This window comes from Phytophthora parasitica (genome assembly GCF_000247585.1).
Source record: "Phytophthora parasitica INRA-310 unplaced genomic scaffold supercont2.38, whole genome shotgun sequence".
Classification (NCBI taxonomy): domain Eukaryota; phylum Oomycota; class Peronosporomycetes; order Peronosporales; family Peronosporaceae; genus Phytophthora; species Phytophthora nicotianae.
In genome coordinates this window covers 400,529-416,622 of record NW_008649024.1, presented here as the reverse complement: position 1 = coordinate 416,622, position 16,094 = coordinate 400,529, and the positions used below count along the sequence as shown (strand labels likewise).

At 49.4% G+C, this 16,094-nt stretch overlaps 5 protein-coding genes across 7 annotated transcripts; 3 read left to right on the top strand and 2 right to left on the bottom strand.

Moving 5' to 3' along the window:
• The first annotated feature begins 656 nt into the window (after positions 1-656).
• On the top strand, positions 657-3,954 carry PPTG_13231 (hypothetical protein). The gene is made up of 2 exons (XM_008910680.1): positions 657-2,449; positions 2,519-3,954. The coding sequence occupies exons 1-2, from the start codon at positions 690-692 to the stop codon at positions 2,688-2,690; spliced, it is 1,932 nt and encodes a 643-aa protein (XP_008908928.1). The 5' UTR covers positions 657-689; the 3' UTR covers positions 2,691-3,954.
• PPTG_13230 (hypothetical protein) lies at positions 3,249-4,671 on the bottom strand (the record flags this gene model as incomplete). Its single annotated transcript, XM_008910679.1, has 3 exons — positions 3,249-3,268; positions 3,321-3,615; positions 3,970-4,671. 3 exons carry the CDS (start codon positions 4,669-4,671, stop codon positions 3,249-3,251), a joined length of 1,017 nt encoding a protein of 338 aa, XP_008908927.1.
• An 861-nt stretch (positions 4,672-5,532) lies between these two features.
• Positions 5,533-9,710, top strand: PPTG_13229 (hypothetical protein; the record flags this gene model as incomplete). The annotated part of the gene is made up of 1 exon (XM_008910678.1): positions 5,533-9,710. The coding sequence occupies one exon, from the start codon at positions 5,533-5,535 to the stop codon at positions 9,637-9,639; it is 4,107 nt and encodes a 1,368-aa protein (XP_008908926.1). The 3' UTR covers positions 9,640-9,710.
• A 994-nt stretch (positions 9,711-10,704) lies between these two features.
• Positions 10,705-13,433, top strand: PPTG_13228. Of its 2 annotated transcripts, XM_008910677.1 has the most exons (3): positions 10,705-10,941; positions 11,026-11,092; positions 11,173-13,428. In XM_008910677.1, exons 2-3 carry the CDS (start codon positions 11,090-11,092, stop codon positions 13,360-13,362), a joined length of 2,193 nt encoding a protein of 730 aa, XP_008908925.1. In that variant the 5' UTR covers positions 10,705-10,941; positions 11,026-11,089; the 3' UTR covers positions 13,363-13,428. The 2 variants fall into 2 exon arrangements, with proteins under 2 accessions (XP_008908925.1, XP_008908924.1); XM_008910676.1 differs by having other exon boundaries at positions 11,026-13,433.
• On the bottom strand, positions 13,411-16,023 carry PPTG_13227. Of its 2 annotated transcripts, XM_008910674.1 has the most exons (4): positions 15,691-16,023; positions 15,316-15,441; positions 13,725-15,230; positions 13,411-13,653 (listed from the first exon to the last, which is right to left on the bottom strand). In XM_008910674.1, exons 1-4 carry the CDS (start codon positions 15,916-15,918, stop codon positions 13,600-13,602), a joined length of 1,914 nt encoding a protein of 637 aa, XP_008908922.1. In that variant the 5' UTR covers positions 15,919-16,023; the 3' UTR covers positions 13,411-13,599. The 2 variants fall into 2 exon arrangements, with proteins under 2 accessions (XP_008908922.1, XP_008908923.1); XM_008910675.1 differs by having other exon boundaries at positions 15,316-16,023.
• Between the last annotated feature and the right edge of the window lie 71 nt (positions 16,024-16,094).

Sequence of the window (16,094 nt, the reverse complement as noted above, 5' to 3'; positions counted from 1 at the left end):
ACAAGGTGAGCCCTCAGCAACCCCACGGTTATCGGAGTACCCCCTCCGTCAGTCGGCAGTCCAGGGCACTGTGTGTCTGAGTGGATCGCAACGCGATTTTGCGAATCCCACTCCACCACAGATGCTCCCAAAACGGCCAATGTCATGGAGCCCTGGTACGATCTCGTATTGTGAATAACTGCCAACTTTGGCTGTCGACCGACTCGTTCACATACAAAGTCGCTCTTGTTTCGAAACCACCTTCTCCTTCCCGAGCGTACTTAAGCGGACAAACACTCAATTCAAGTCTTTGCCGATATTGGTGATTGCTACGCGTCCATTCAAAACATGTAAGACACAATGGAGCAATTTCGCAACCGTTTGAACCCGTCTGAATAAATTGATGTCCTTTTTTAAAAGCCAAACGTGTTTGAGGTGAAATCTGAAAGGGGAGAGAGAGAGAGAGAGAGAGAGAGAGGGGATCCCCCGCTTTCAGATTTGTTCTTTTGAACAGATAAACGACGGATTTAGGATTCTAAAAGCGGCTGAGGGAATCTCTCCCATAACTCTAGGCTCTGGTTTTGAACTTGTTTTGTCTACGGTCAAGGATCCGAATATGATTGGCTATAATACCGTGTACTATATGACAGATATGATACAGTACCACTTCCAGAAATCAGTGAGCTTTCATATCACCAGTGTTGATCCAAATGGAACACAGCACCACGCATATTAAGCGCAAGCCTCCTTCATCCACGGCCTCTTCGAGTAACAAGCGCCGACGTCACCGGCCTCCTGCATCTCCAACACCAGCGCCGAGTGCTCCCCTTTCCCGCCCCAAACCCAAGACGCGGCGACTTGCCACTTCTAACAAAGTTGCGGAGTCAAAGCCAAAAGAGAAAAGGAGAAAAGTGGAGCAGTTGACACTATTCAGTCGCTACGCAGACCCATTGGTACAGAGTCCCAAGCCTCAGATCAATCACCGCAGTACTGGAGCCACTATATTAGAGACTCCGCCAGTTCGCCGTACCGAGCCAGGATCTGTCAATGGAGGGACAGTGGATTTAGCCACAGTGCCGGATATGACGAAGCTGGAGATAGTGGAGGGAGACGAAATTCTGGAGACGATGCTGAGAGCGAGCACGCCGAGAGTGAAGCGTAAATTCCCATCAGAAGAAGCTTTAACGGACAGTGAGCAGAAGGATCGGGAGATTTTACGTCGTCGACGGGTGAAATTGAGAAGTCAGTACTCGGCAATGAAGGACCAGCAAGTTGGCGATGTCGGCTTTACAGTCCCGACACAGAGTCTTAACATTGAGAGGAATTTGTTCCAATCAGAGGATAAAACGGAGCAAATTAAAGCTGAAGAAGTGGAGCGTGCGCAGTTGGAAGAGGAGGAAGCGGAGACGGACGAAGAGACGACTGAGAGCAAGATCAACCGGCTAAGCAAAGCGATTCACTTGAACTGGCGCCAATTTTGTCTGTGGTTGCTGTCGGGTGCTTTCCTGCTCTGTGTAGTGGTTGTGACAGCACCTTTTGTCAAGAAATTACTGGAGCCATCGTTGCCGTACTGCGATAGCGAATGGATTGAGGCAAACGAGGGATCTTTTGTGCTTGCGGACCCTGCAGACTACTTTGATCGCTCGAAGGCATTGCAGCCTTTTATTGAATCCACTGATATATCTACCCAGACATCGAGACCACTCTGTCAACCATGTCCAGTGTATGGCAACTGTCTCAATGGCTCCGTGATATCATGTGCGCCTCCATATTTATTGCACTCCGGAGTCTGCAAGGAAAATCCTGAAATTCAGGAAAATCTCGACCAACTTGCACTTACGATCCAGAAATTTGTCGTCGATAAGGCTGCGAAGAATGTGTGCGACAACGTGTCGTTGTGGAGCTATCTCAATCCTGGAAGCAAAGCAGAGTCCACGAGAGACCTTGCGTCGCCAATAGAAGTGCTGCTGTTTGATGTGCAGGCCTTCGTGACAAGAACGATCTCGTTCGGCAAGGCTGTGGCGATGCTGCCTCGTGAGTACGTGTTCAATCGCGCTCTGGATATGGCTCTGCGTGACCTAAAGGACATCGTCGTAACCGAGGACCAGAGACAACTCATTGTGGGCGGCAGTGTCGTGCCGTGGTCGTGCCGCGCCAAGCTCCAACTGTACTCACACTTTAAACTTATCGCACTGGCTGTCGCATTGGGGACTGCGTTGGTCTTCAGCTACCGACACTTCCTCTTATATCGCACAGAACGGCAATTGGTGGATCGATTCGTGAAAGAAGTGCGCTTCTTCCTTTTAGACCGGACACGCAAACGCGATCGATTCTACCCGTCTGACCATCTTCGTGACGATCTGTTCGAGAAACAATCTCTTCAGAATCGAGCTTGGCTGTGCAAGAGTGTCTGGCCCAAAGTTGTGGCTGTTGTGAACGATGAATCTCGCATTAGGACGCGGGTGATCAAGTACGTATCAAATGCCGCGTTGTTACTGGATTACATGTGCTCATTCTTACGCTTATTGTGCATATTCAGAGTGCGAGGTCAAGATCTGGTCGTGTGGGAGTGGGTTTCGTCATCGTCACCAACGCATAGACGACCCGGAGGTAACAGAGGCGGAGGCTTCCACGCTGCATCGAGGTCACAACAAGTAACGGGCGATCGCTCTAGATCGACACACGTGCACCAACGCAAGAAGGTTACATGAGTGACCTCGTCAATAGTGATTCACTTTTAAGGATCTCGCGCAGCAATTTTTGATTAATGACGTTAACGGGTATCACTGACACTTCCTGATTGTGTCTTTGTTGTTGTGTTTAGTCGTAGAAATGAGGACAGAGATCGTCAGGAGAGATGGCAGTGAGTGATTCGAGGGAAAAGCTGCTCCGATCACGAAATTCGTCTTCACCGTCGCTCCCAGGCTTCTCTGACGTTAATGCCGATGCTGTCTGGTAACTGGTAAGCAACTCAATGGTCTGTGTGAGCCATCGACGTCTTCCTTTCATTGAGTCTTCTTTCTCGCCGTGGTGACGAAGGCGTTGAGACTCTTGCTCGAACAAGTGACGCGCACGATCCAGAGCTTTGAGCGCGATGGATTTCGTCTCCATTTTGCTTTCTCGATTGTCCGCGATCAACGCGCTTCTCTCTTGTGGAGGCGGCACCAGTGCACAGACTGCACGAGCAGAGGACTCAAGCAACTTCGGAGTTTTAACGCCGGAGCAGCTCTGACACAGTTGACAAAGCAGAAAATGACCGTCGAGCTCCATTACTTGCTGTCGATTGGGTCTGGAGTTCGCAATAACAGCGAAGGATTCACAGAGAGCGATGAGTGCTGCACCAACACCACGCTCGTCATCGTCGTGTTTCGTGTCGGGGATGGCACCAAGTGCATAGAGCAGCACTTGGAGTCCATTCTGTGCGGCTACACGGGCTTTGTTCGGCTGGTTTTGGTGACAGAGACAAGCGAGTGCAGTGGATGCAGCCTCGATGACTAGAGGCTGACTCACTGCATCTACCAGTAATTGCAGGAGCAGCGTTGATGCGTTGCTGTAGCCGATAGTGAGTTGGTTCACCGAAGTGTAAGCCAAATTAGCAAGACCAACTGCTCCTGCCCGAGCAAGCTGTGGACTCCGCTGTAGATTAGCAGCTGTGAGACACGCAGTCAGTGCCGTGGGCGCTTCAGCCGCCATCAATGCGCTTTGGTTTACTACGTGATTGAACGCCACGTTCCCGAGAAGCTTAGCAGCCTCAGTTTGTACACCAGCACTTGAGCTTTCTCGAACATATCGCACTACTATTGGCAGGAAGTATGGACTAGCAGCGATTTGAGAACGCAGAATTTCACAATCTGAAATAACAGCAGGTGTGAGTTTCAAACTAGTTTAGTACTGAATGAGCTTCGTACCATGAGATAAATTGACGAGTGCACTCAGTATGTTTTCCTGGACAGCGAGGTCCCAAGGCAAAGGAAGCTGTTCCAATGTTACGGAGATATCCTCCTCGTCATCATCACCACGCTTTTCTCGGTTTCGTGGTGGAATATGCGGCATCAGATGCTGGACAAGCACACGCACAACGTTTTTCGAGGCCAACACACGCTTGTTGGGGACGTAACTTGCTAAAGCTGCACACAAACGAGAAGCTTCAACGAGAACTCGAGCGTTTTGGGAGGCTTCGAGGATATCAACCAGCGGTGTGCAAACTCCAGCCTTGACGATCTGTTCCCGAATGTCCAGCCCATTATTTGATGACGCAGGTAGCTGATGAGAGCGCGATTTAGTCCGATAAATTGCTAGATGCACAAGAGCTATGAGTACAGATCCAGTGACAACGTCTCCCATTTTCTGCTGTAGTAAGTGGACTAGAAATGGAAGCGCTCCAGCTTCAGCCACCTGTGGTGCCTGTGAGGCAGGGAGAAGCGCGAGACTCTGAGAGAAACGAGAGAATACGTCCTCTTTTGGGTCAATAGTAGGTGCTGGCTTTGAAGAAGAGCAGGTAGCGAAGACATCTTCAGGAACTTCGACCGGCGGAATAAACCGGCACTGCCAGTTTTTCTGAGCTTCTTTGTCATTTCTTTCTTGATCAAGCTCTGTCTGAAGTGCTTGGACGGTCACCTTCCAGCGTTTTCGCTCCTCCTCTACAGCAGCTTGCTGAGCCAGAATCTGGTCGCGTTTGGTGCTCTGTAGCATTTGAGAGAGATCATGGACGCGAACCTGCAATCTAACATCGCGCACACAAAAGCGTGCTGGGTACCCATGAGTGAATCTATAGCAATAGCGTATTGATTTCGTACTTGTGGACTTGTGACTCTAAATCACGGATCTGCGTTAATGCTCGAGTCTCTCTTAAATCTTTCTCTTGTTGGAGCTCTACCAGTTGCCGAGACAGCTCCAGCTCCTTCGGAGTTGGTACATGTGGATATTCCTGGCTCGCATATATTTCAGCATTATAGCAGAATCAACTAAACCAAAAGGAGTGGACATACCGCATCTTCCGGCTCAATTAGTGCTCTCCCCGGCATTTCAAAGGCAGCACCTCGTTGAACGTCCTGATACTTTCATTTGACCATGAAAGTGCCTTCTACTAATGCATTATGAGTGAGTTTATCAATAGAATCCAAAGACAAACGAAGAATATCAAAAATATTTAGTTGAAACGGTTGATCTAAATAATGAACAGCGCTGTTGATCAGATTCAAGCAAATATTTTGCTGTTCCCACAGCGTTCAACCATCTACTTTATTTTCGTGCGACAGTCTACTTTATTTTCCCTCATACGTCGTCTCGTAAGGATTACGAGGACATGGAGAAACGAGACCATCACTCTACTTGATCATGATTTGAAGCGATTACGTGGGGCGCATAATCGAATTCGATTGTGGGCCAGAGCTTAAAGGTGGAGCAGGATATTATGCTCTCGAAATGATTATATGCCACGACGACGTCGACCAGTAAAACTACACTTTTCCGTCTAACAACAACCGTGTGCCTGTTAATCACTTTTCATTTTGCTTTCTCGTCCACAGACACCTAGTCGGCTAAAGACTCACCATGGACACCCTCCTCCATTCGAAAGAGCGTTCGCCATTAAAGCTAGACGAAATCGGCTATGATAGCGGAGCTAAGCTCATGGCAGGCGGTTCATCGGCACTACACGACCACGTAGCGAGTCGATTGGAACTCTCACTGAATAAACCTCTTCCACAAGTAGAAGTGCGTTTCAGGGACCTGTCCGTTTCTGCGCGAGTTGTTGTTCAAGATGATTCGCACAGCAAGTACGAACTTCCAACGCTGTTTAACGTGGCCAAGACGGGGGTTCTCAAGTTGCTCTCGAAGAAGAATGTGGTGGAGAAGCAGATCCTTCACCCGGTGAGCGGTGTCTTCAAGCCCAGCACGATGACACTGGTGGTGGGACAACCTGGATCTGGCAAGTCTTCGTTGATGAAGCTCCTAAGCGGTCGATTTCCAGCGTCCAACAATGTGGAAGTGGAGGGCGAGATCACATACAACGGCATACCCCAAGACAAGTTACGTAAACGACTCCCTCAGTTCGTGTCGTATGTGCCTCAACACGACAAGCATCTGCCAACTTTGACTGTGAAAGAAGCACTGGAATTTGCACACGCCTGTAGTGGTGCCGAGCTGTCCAAGACCGATGAACAGCAACTCGTGAATGGATCGGACGAAGAGAACAAAGCTGCTATGGCAGCAGCTCGAGCGTTGCGTAAGCATTATCCTGATGTGATGATTCGACAATTGGGACTCGAGAACTGCCAGAACACCGTCGTGGGCGACGCCATGTTGCGTGGTGTTTCTGGTGGGGAACGCAAGCGTGTGACCACCGGTGAGATGGCATTCGGCAAGAACTACGTCATGTTGATGGATGAAATCAGTACGGGTCTCGATAGTGCTGCGACGCTGGACATTGTCAAGACACTACGCAGCTTGGCCAAGAATTTCCGAAGGACGGTCGTGATCTCGCTATTGCAGCCGTCTCCAGAAGTTTTTGCCTTGTTCGACGACGTGATGCTACTGAACGATGGATACGTCATGTACCATGGTCCTCGTGAGCAAGCACTGGACTACTTTGAAAGTTTGGGGTTCAAGTGTCCTCCCAATCGTGATGTAGCTGACTTTCTCATGGATCTGGGCACGAACAAACAGCACCAGTATGAGATCGGAACTGCTCCGTCAAGTGCACAGCAGTTTCGAAAGGCATTTGAGCAATCCTCCACTCATCAACACTTGCTCGATGCTGTTCTAGCGCCTGTGGACTCAAGTCTCGATCGTGACAACGCACTCCATATCTCACCTCTTCCCGAATTTCATCAGAATTTCGCGGACGGCACATGGACTCTGATCAAACGAGAGATGGCAGTGACGATGCGAGATACAAGTGCCGTGCGAAGCCGCTTCTACATGGCAGTTGTGATGGGACTTCTCCACGCGAGCACCTTCTACCAATTCGACGATGTGAACTCGCAACTGGTAATGGGCATCGCTTTTGTTACGATCAACTTCGTGGCAACGAGTCACATGGCGCTCATCCCTGCCGTCATGGCTATGAGAGATGTACTATACAAGCAACGCGGGGCGAATTTCTTTCGCGTGTCATCGTACGTGATCGCACGGTTCATAAGCCACATCCCCGTTGGCCTCATGGAGTCTCTTGTCTTCGGTTCGTTCATGTACTGGATGTGCGGATTCGTACCGACAGTGGGTGGGTATTTCTTGTTTGAGTTGGTCCTGTTCTTCGTGAGTATGGTGGCTGCGGCGCTGTTCTTCTTCATCGCGTGTGTGTCGCCAAATCTCAACGTGGCGTTACCAGTTACGATGCTCATGCTTCTCTTCTTCGTCACGTTCTCCGGCTACGTCGTCACCAAAGATATGATTCCTGACTATATGGTGTGGGTTTACTGGCTCAGTCCACATGGTTGGGGTGTTCGAGCGCTTGCAGTGAATCAGTACAACGACCAACGGTTTCTCACCTGTGTGTATGAAGGCGTTGATTACTGCGCACGATACGGCATGCAAGCTGGCGAGTATCTATTGAGCGTGTACGGTGTACCGACACAGAAGCATTGGCTGTGGTTTGGTCTGGTGTTCCTCGTGGCGCTCTACGTTTTCTTTATGGTAATGTCTTGCTTAGTACTGGAATACTTACGCTTCGAAAGCTCTGGAAATTCTGCTGTCAGTGGAGACAACACTGCAAGTGACGAGTCTTCGACAGAGGAGAACTATGGGCTCATGAAGACTCCGAAGGGAGCTACCAGCAACGACGAACAACTAGAAGCTGTTATCACTGTTTCTCCTCCAGAGCACAAGAACAATTTCGTTCCGGTTACTCTCGCATTCAAGGACTTGTGGTATTCAGTTCCGGATCCTGCGAATCCCAAGGGAGATATCGACTTGCTCAAGGGTGTTAGTGGTTTTGCCTTACCGGGCACAATGACTGCTTTAATGGGGTCTTCCGGTGCAGGTAAGACGACTCTGATGGACGTGATCGCTGGTCGAAAGACCGGAGGTAAGATCCGTGGAGCGATCCTACTAAATGGACATCCCGCCACCGAGCTCGCCATTCGTCGATCGACGGGCTATTGCGAGCAAATGGACATCCACTCAGACACCTCTACATTCCGTGAAGCCTTGACGTTTAGTGCGTTCCTTCGTCAAGGCTCTGATATTCCTGACAGTGCGAAGTATGACTCGGTGAATGAGTGTCTGGAGCTGCTGGACTTGAACCCCATCGCGGACCAGATCATTCGTGGTAGCTCGATGGAGCAGATGAAGCGACTTACTATCGGTGTGGAGCTTGCAGCGCAGCCCAGTGTGCTCTTTCTTGATGAACCTACCAGCGGTCTCGATGCTAGGTCAGCCAAGTACATCATGGATGGCGTCCGAAAGGTGGCTGACACGGGACGAACAATCGTGTGCACCATTCATCAACCATCAGCAGTGGTATTCCAGGTGTTTGACAGCTTGCTGCTACTAAAGCGTGGTGGAGAGATGGTTTTCTTTGGTGAACTTGGCTCAAAAGCTTCTGAGTTGGTTAGCTACTTCGAGGCGATCGATAGCGTCCCCAAGCTTGAGCCGGATTATAACCCGGCTACGTGGATGCTAGAGGTGATCGGAGCTGGAGTTGGTAATGTCAATGCTGACGTTACGGACTTCGTTGCTCTCTTCAAGAACAGCGAAAAGAATCGTCAACTACAATTGAACTTGGATCGTGAAGGGGTGACGCGACCTTCATCTTCTCTCCCGGCTCTAACCTTTGGTCGCAAGCGAGCTGCCAGTAGTATGACGCAGGCGAGGTTCTTGATCAAGCGGTTCTTCGATTTGTACTGGCGAACGGCGTCGTACAATTTGACACGATTCATCATCTCGGTGATCCTGGGTCTAGTGTTCGGCATCACTTACATTGGGGCCGAGTACAGTTCGTACCAGGGCATCAATTCCGGTATGGGCATGATCTTCATGGCAGCCTCCTACATCACCTTCATCACATTGAGTGGAGTTCTCCCCGTCACATACCAGGAACGAGTAGTGTTCTATCGCGAGCGAGCTGGTCAGACTTACAACGCCTTCTGGTACTTCGTCGGAGCAACCATCGTCGAGATCCCGTACTGCTTCCTCGCAACGTTGATCTTCCTCATCATCTTCTACCCAATGGTGGGGTTCACGGGTGTGGGCAACTTCTTCGCGTTTTGGTTCTGCCTGTCACTGCTGGTGTTGATGCAGAGCTACGTCGGTCAACTTTTGATCTATCTACTACCCAGTCTGGATGTGGCTTCCGTTTTCGCGCTGAACATCAACTCGATCCTCATCCTGTTCACCGGCATGAACCCTCCGGCTTCGTCACTACCTCGCGGTTACGTTTGGTTGTATCACGCCGTCCCGAACAAGTACACGTTCGCTAGTCTTACAGCAATTGTGTTTGCCGCTTGTGATGGCGATGGAAACGGCCCAGGTTGTCAGGTGATGACTGGAACTCCACCGACACTCCCTGACGGTACAACAGTGGAAGAGTATATGGACAGCTTGTTCTGGATCAAGCACAGCGAGATATGGACCAACTGTGGATACGTCGTGGCGTGGATCGTGCTACTAAGGGTGCTAGCTCTTGTAGCACTGCGCTTCGTCAATCACACCAAGAGATAAAGGAAAAAGGAGAACGTAAGAAGGTGGTAGGGATTGTAAGTAAAACAAATCAAAAATCCACCCAGGGTCCTAAAAAATATGAAAGACAATCCCGGATGATGCATTTAGCAGCAGCCACGATAATACATGTGCATCTGTAGATAAAAGCAACTTTGCAAAGTTGTTTGGAATTGCACTACTGGTACATCTCTTTAAGAACATTATAGTCAACATATCCCTTGACTATTGAAAACGTAAAGTTCCGGCCTCTAAAGGTTTTTTTTTTTTTTTTTCTTTCTCTACAACAAGAAATCTAGCGAATTTACAAAAAATGAAATTGCTTTTTGCGGGACCACGGTAGGTCTACTTCGCGTTAATGATGAGGTAAATTGGTGGTGTCGCAGGCAAGGACGGTTGCGCTGGCGACATGGGCGATCACTAATCCTAGAGAGCCAGGAAGGAGATCGGCCTGAACAGTGCTAGGAATAAATGCGGATTAAACGGAATTTCTCGTCAATTCTCGCAGATTCCTGCGGCGCTTATTTGATAGTTTAGATTGATCCCGAACTTGACCGATACTTGTTGTTAATCAGTATTTGTGACTACGGTAAATGGTTAGATTTTTTAACTTGATTGATCGGATAACTTACGGTACTGGCTTTTCAAAATATCACCGGAAGTCACAATTCCCGCTAAAAAGTGTTGGCGGAGGCCGCTGAATAGGTTCACGCGGTAATGAGCAACGAATTTCCTGGCCAACTTATTGTTCATTACCGCGTGAATCTATTGAAACACTTGGCCTCTGCTAACGCACCTTAAGTGGTTCGATTAACATGTTGATTTCAAATAATAATGTAAACTACTAACCAAGAACCTATTAACATGTTGATTTCAAATAATAATGTAAACTACTAACCAACAACCTATATTGATGGAACTCTCATATTTAATAAAATACATCCTTTTATATCCATTATACTCTTAAGAATTGATGCAAACATGAGATGACCTAGACACGCAATGCCATCTTCTTTGTAGCGACCAGTGTTTGCTGAAGATCGATCCAGTCGTCCAAAGACAATTTGGATGCAAGTGAACGACATCCAAGCCGACCCCAATACTCGAAGTCAGTGAAACGAACCTGTTGGTTTTGAAAACAACGAAGATTCCGTGAATACAATCCATTCACTCAACTCCCACATTATTAGTACGAGTACACTTGGTCGCCATTTTCACAACCTGCTGCATGGCTATTATAGCAGACCTTATCATGACCGACAGAGCAGCAAACTTCGTTATATTCGCTGCAAAATGAACCACCCTGTAAGTGCATCCCACCACAGCTGCAGCATCTTGACGGAAGTACCCTCAAGTTGAGGCCCTCAACTATCCTAGTGCTCCACATAGAAACACGCATGGTGCAGGTTGAAGCCTATCCACTAACCGCCGGCACGTCGGGTTACAGTGACCGATGGTAAGCACCAAACGTTGCTCATTGCATTTCAAGCAGGCTACGAAGTAGCAGAATCGTAACCCAATATGCCCCACTCGCAGAGAACGTCGCGTCGTTGGGAGGAGTGGTCCAGTTCCAAGCACCGTCCCCGACGGCACCGATCGGAGATTTTGGGAGTGTTAACGCCCGATCGCATTGGTGACCACCTTGTGGCTCGCTGCATGGCGCTCGAAGACTTTCGTGCTCGAAATCTGACCAACGTGTGGCTTCCGGAAGTGCTGGGCGGTCCACGGATGAGTCACAGGTCGCGCCAAGTGTTGCAGGGCATCATTGACGCTGTGAGCGATCAGGTTGTAGCTGTCATCGCATACGAAAACGAGTCGAATGTACTCGTTCAGTTGGCGCAGACTGGGTACATCGTGCAGCATATTTTAAAGCTGAATCGCCTGTTAGACGTCGCGTTGGAGATGTACGGCATCAAAGAATCTCACAGCATGATTGAATGGCAGACTGTTTTCGGACAAGAGCGTCAGGAGCGCATGACGAGATTTCAAAAAATAGTGGCAAACAAAAATCTGTTGATGCAGATGTTGGGCGACCAACAGCAGCAGCTACAGATATTGACATTGCTGGTGTACGATATCCAGAAACACGGAGATGAAACGTTTACAGATTTGGAGTACAGCGTTATCATCGACGTATATCATGCGTGTGTTAAACTCTCCGGTCTAACAGTGGTGACTGTCCCGGAATGGTTTGTCCCGGCCCACGAAACTCGAGAGAATCTATGGCAAGGCACTAAAGTTGACGTGGAGTGTCTAACTCAAAGCGAGGAGTCTTGTATTCGACAAGTTTCGGCCTGGTGGGATCTGCATCAACCTCATGTGGCGAAGCTGTTCGGTGCGTGTCACGTCGGGAATGATCTTTTCCTGGTACACGAGAGTGCGCAAAATGTGAAGAATTCGGTTGTGAGTCAAGACATCCAGCTTGGAACTGTTCATATTCGTCAGTTCCTTGATGAGCGCAAATTTGGGCGGTTATTCTCCACCGAGAATGAGAGAAAGGTGGTGCGTCCCGGTGGAGAGCTGCTTTCATCTCGTGTGACCTCCCCCAGCGTGAATTTGAAGAAGCAGCAGCGAAATGCCAGCCCAGCATTGACACTGTGTCCTGCCTTCTCTAAGCACAAGGAATGGGGACTCCTCAAAGAAACATGCGCCGATGATATTATCATCCACGACGCTGGTAACGCCATGAAGCAGCTCCACAGCAACAAACCCCGCAGGCGTTTCTGGAATCGAAAAGTACATCAATCAACGAAGAATGCATCCAGCATCGTGAGATATTCGCAAAGTTACGATCCGAAGTTGAATTTGTCCGTGGAGAGGTTGTTTGAAGAGACCACGGACAAGGTTTGGGCGATTGAACGGACAGCTTCAAGTATTGTGGGACTCTCTCGACAAAGCCCAAAGTGGTTTATTCCTCGTTACGAAGTTGAGATTGGGAGTCGAATCAGCGCCGGGTCTTTTGGAGCTGTTCATCATGGCAAATGGCTCAACGCCAGTGTCGCTGTCAAGTGTTTGTTTCGAAGCGACAGAAAGCTTTTCTTGCGTGAAGCGAATATTTGGTTCTCTCTTAACCACCCGAACGTCATCAAACTCTACGGAGCCTGTCACGTTGGCAAAACCTCGACACGAAGTCTGGATGAACCTGTAAACCGAACAGAGCAAAGACCATTCTTCGTGTGTGAATACGCGAGTGAAGGCACCCTCAATGAATATCTCAAGAAATGGGAAGTCGAGCATAAATCTCGTTCCGACGCCTGGAGATGCCTATGCGAAGCTGCTCGAGGGCTCCAGTACTTGCATGAGCGCGGCATCATTCACGGCGACCTCAAAGGCAACAACATCCTCGTGAGTTCTGACCACCAAGTAAAATTAACGGACTTTGGTTTAAGCACATTAGCCAAACAGTTGAACTGGACAGGCAATACCGGGACTGTCGGTGCGATTCGATGGAAGGCACCAGAGCGTCTTGGAGGTCACGACCGAGGACCATCCTTCGCTTCCGATGTTTATTCCTTCGGCATGTGTATCATCGAAGCTGTGACCGGGAGATTCCCGTGGAGTGAATTTATGGACGAAGACTTGGTCGTATCGGAGGTGACTCAAGGTAAACTCCCTCCTCGGCCAGAAGCTTTCAATAATGAGATGTGGGATCTGGTAGCGCGTATGTGCTGCCAGAATCCTGCCGACCGAATCACCATATCCACTGCCGTTGCTCTACTCGACTAGTTCTGTTGAATAACGTTAAATCATATTTGTAGCAAGTCAAACGTAACATGAACTGTAAAATGCAAAAGGTGTCGTATTTGTTGAAAAATGGTCCTGAGTAGATATCTGAACGCCATCCTAGCTGAACAGAGGAAGCAAAAGGTAAGAGACGAGAACTGAAGCAGGTGATCACTGCTAAAGTACTCATTAATCATTACATCCGCATGACACGAGGTCAGGCTCCCAGCTTCAAAAATCTCAGTCTGTCTTCACGCGTTTCACATCGTCATCACCGTCACTATCACTGTCGTCCTACAATATAAAAAATACCAACACAATGTCAATAACCCGACATACAAACTTTCCAGTGACAAACTGCGTACCTCTTCCAACGACCGCTTCACGCCGCCACTGTCGTTCATACTATCATCTGAGCTTGCGGTTCCCTTCATGGCCACATCTCGTTCTGCGGGGATCAAATGTGCCGGTGTCACGTGCTTCGAGTTGGCCATCACTGTGTCGTAACAATACTTGTGGAAGATGGTATCCTGCTGCTCATTCCCATTGGGTCCAGTGTTATGAATCGTGCCAGCGACCGCGTTAGTGTACATCCAGTCCTCCTCTTCTTCATCCCAGCTTCTTGAGAAGTTCTCGCCACAAATCCGGCAGCGTGTGATCGTCTCGTCCACTGGCACACGAGCATTCTCCCACGAAGCCTGCTCTCCTGCGTTCTTCTCATTCTCCTTTTGTGTCCTGTCAAAAAAGCTGCTGCTTGTGCTCTCACGTGGCGCAGTGTCTCCAGAGAAATCAGCCACCCACTGGTCTTCGTCCGGATACCATGATCTTGACACGCCACCTTTGCCTCGCTCTTTACGCGCACGGTTATACTGGAAGAGGAAGTCCAGATGAGCGTCCAGTTGAGCCTGTTCACGGAAGCGAAGCCCACTCTCCCGACACACCAGTGGCAACGCAGCGTACAGCTTCTGGACGTTCGATTCGACGCGGTCCTTGTGAGCCACAATCTTGTCACTGAACCACATCCGTGAAGCGTTATCACTGCGAGGAGTCTGGTCTCCTTGTTGTTGTGGTTGCTGTGGTGTCTGGGGCTGTACTTGAGGAATTGGTGGGTTAGATGCACCTCCATTGGACATACCCTTCAGTTTCTGTAGTATCGACATGACAGCAGCAGCGTCTGGAGCACGTGGTGGGTCATTAGTGATCTCTTGAACAGGTTTTGGTGGCGACGGAGCGCGTTGCTTGCGCTTGAGTAGCTGCATCAAGTGAGCAACATTAGAAGATTTGGCAGAGATGTCGTTTGCGCCACTCTTATTAACTACTGAGCTTGTTCGAGGTGGTTCTGCACGAGTCTGGGTCGGAGGCACAGTCTTTGACTGTACGCGAGCCCGAGGATCACGGGGAGGAGACGAGTGTCGAGGGTCTCGAACCACTGAAGTCTGTTGCTGTGGAGGCGGTTGTCTAGTTCTCTGAGAACCAGCATCAGCCGAGCTGTGCTCTACCTTGGAGGCAGCATGGAACTCCAGCAGCTGGTTGTAATAGTCTGGGTTATTCGTACGCACTTCCTCTAGACTCATGTGCTCGGTCGGGTGGATCCCCATATCGTTCTGTAACTTGGTAAGCAGCGAGCGCAGCTCCATGTCTTGTTGCTGCTGGGCCAGCTTGACGCTGGAGTTAGCACTACCAGGTCGAGTTTGTTGAGACGACTTCTCTTGGTTAATGCTTGCAGGTACCGACCGAGCGGATGGATCTGCCTGTTGCATGGCTCGGTTCGCAGCGCCGCGCATCTGCGCGATGGCGTCCTTGTTAAACAACCGCGTTGTCTCCCACGTATTGAGCACATGAATGAAGCGCTTGAGGTCTTTGCCGGACACCTGCATATTATACAATTTATTTTTTTTAATATTAATAAATATTATATTATTCTATCAACTGGCAAGTAGTAGAAAAGCTTCGTACCTGACGCACACAGTTGCAGTAGAGCGGCACGATCTTGGCGGCGAAGAGAGAGATGTACTGGCCTCGCACGTTCTTGAGGATAGAGTCCGTTAAGTAAAAGATCGGTAGCTTGCAATTGGGCGCAACCTGTGAAGAAACAATAACAAAATAGTATCAGCTTCCCATAGCTCGACTATGAAGCATTGAAGGTTGCTCGACTTCGTGCAGTCTCTCCATCTCTCTGCCTGTAGCTACAGTTCTAGTAGAAGGACAGTTACAAGAGCCTCATACAGCTCAGCAAGAGACCTCCAATAGATAATACACGAAGAGAGAGAAGGAGAGGGAGGACAGAGGAAGCAGAGTCTTCTCTTTTGACACATGTGGGAGGCTCATTACCCGGTGAATCTTGGTCTCGAGGAAGCTAACAATCTCAGGCGCGAACTGCGTGCGCTCTGCCAGCATCGTCAGCGCGTTGATCGTGTCCTTGGCCGGGTAGTCCATCATCGTGTTGATCTGCGCGTCGAACTGGCCCAGTAGCGTCTGGATCTCCGTCTTGGGCTTGGAGGCAGGGCCGGAGCTGGCGCCGCCGCTTGCCGTGGATGAAGCGAGCTGTGCCATAGCCATCGGTCGAGGAACTGCGTGGACTGGGAGGCGGGCGAGAAGCGAGGAAGCAAGCGCTTGCGTGGTCTGGCTGGCTTCTTGTCTGGGCCTGGAATAATACGAGGTATGAGTATTTGTAATTTATAGCTTCAAATCTGGTGATTGCTGGCTATAATTGAAATATGTTAATTCAAAGGAAG

Coding starts and splice junctions, on each gene's coding strand:
- PPTG_13231 (XM_008910680.1), top strand. CDS start 690: ATGGAACACAGCACCACGCATATTAAGCGCAAGCCTCCTTCATCCACG. Junction 2,450..2,518: donor ATTAGGACGCGGGTGATCAA/GTACGTATCAAA, acceptor GTGCATATTCAG/AGTGCGAGGTCAAGATCTGG.
- PPTG_13228 (XM_008910676.1), top strand. CDS start 11,158: ATGCCCCACTCGCAGAGAACGTCGCGTCGTTGGGAGGAGTGGTCCAGT.
- PPTG_13227 (XM_008910674.1), bottom strand. CDS start 15,918: ATGGCTATGGCACAGCTCGCTTCATCCACGGCAAGCGGCGGCGCCAGC. Junction 15,442..15,690: donor TCGAGACCAAGATTCACCGG/GTAATGAGCCTC, acceptor GTTTCTTCACAG/GTTGCGCCCAATTGCAAGCT. Junction 15,231..15,315: donor ACTGCAACTGTGTGCGTCAG/GTACGAAGCTTT, acceptor TATAATATGCAG/GTGTCCGGCAAAGACCTCAA.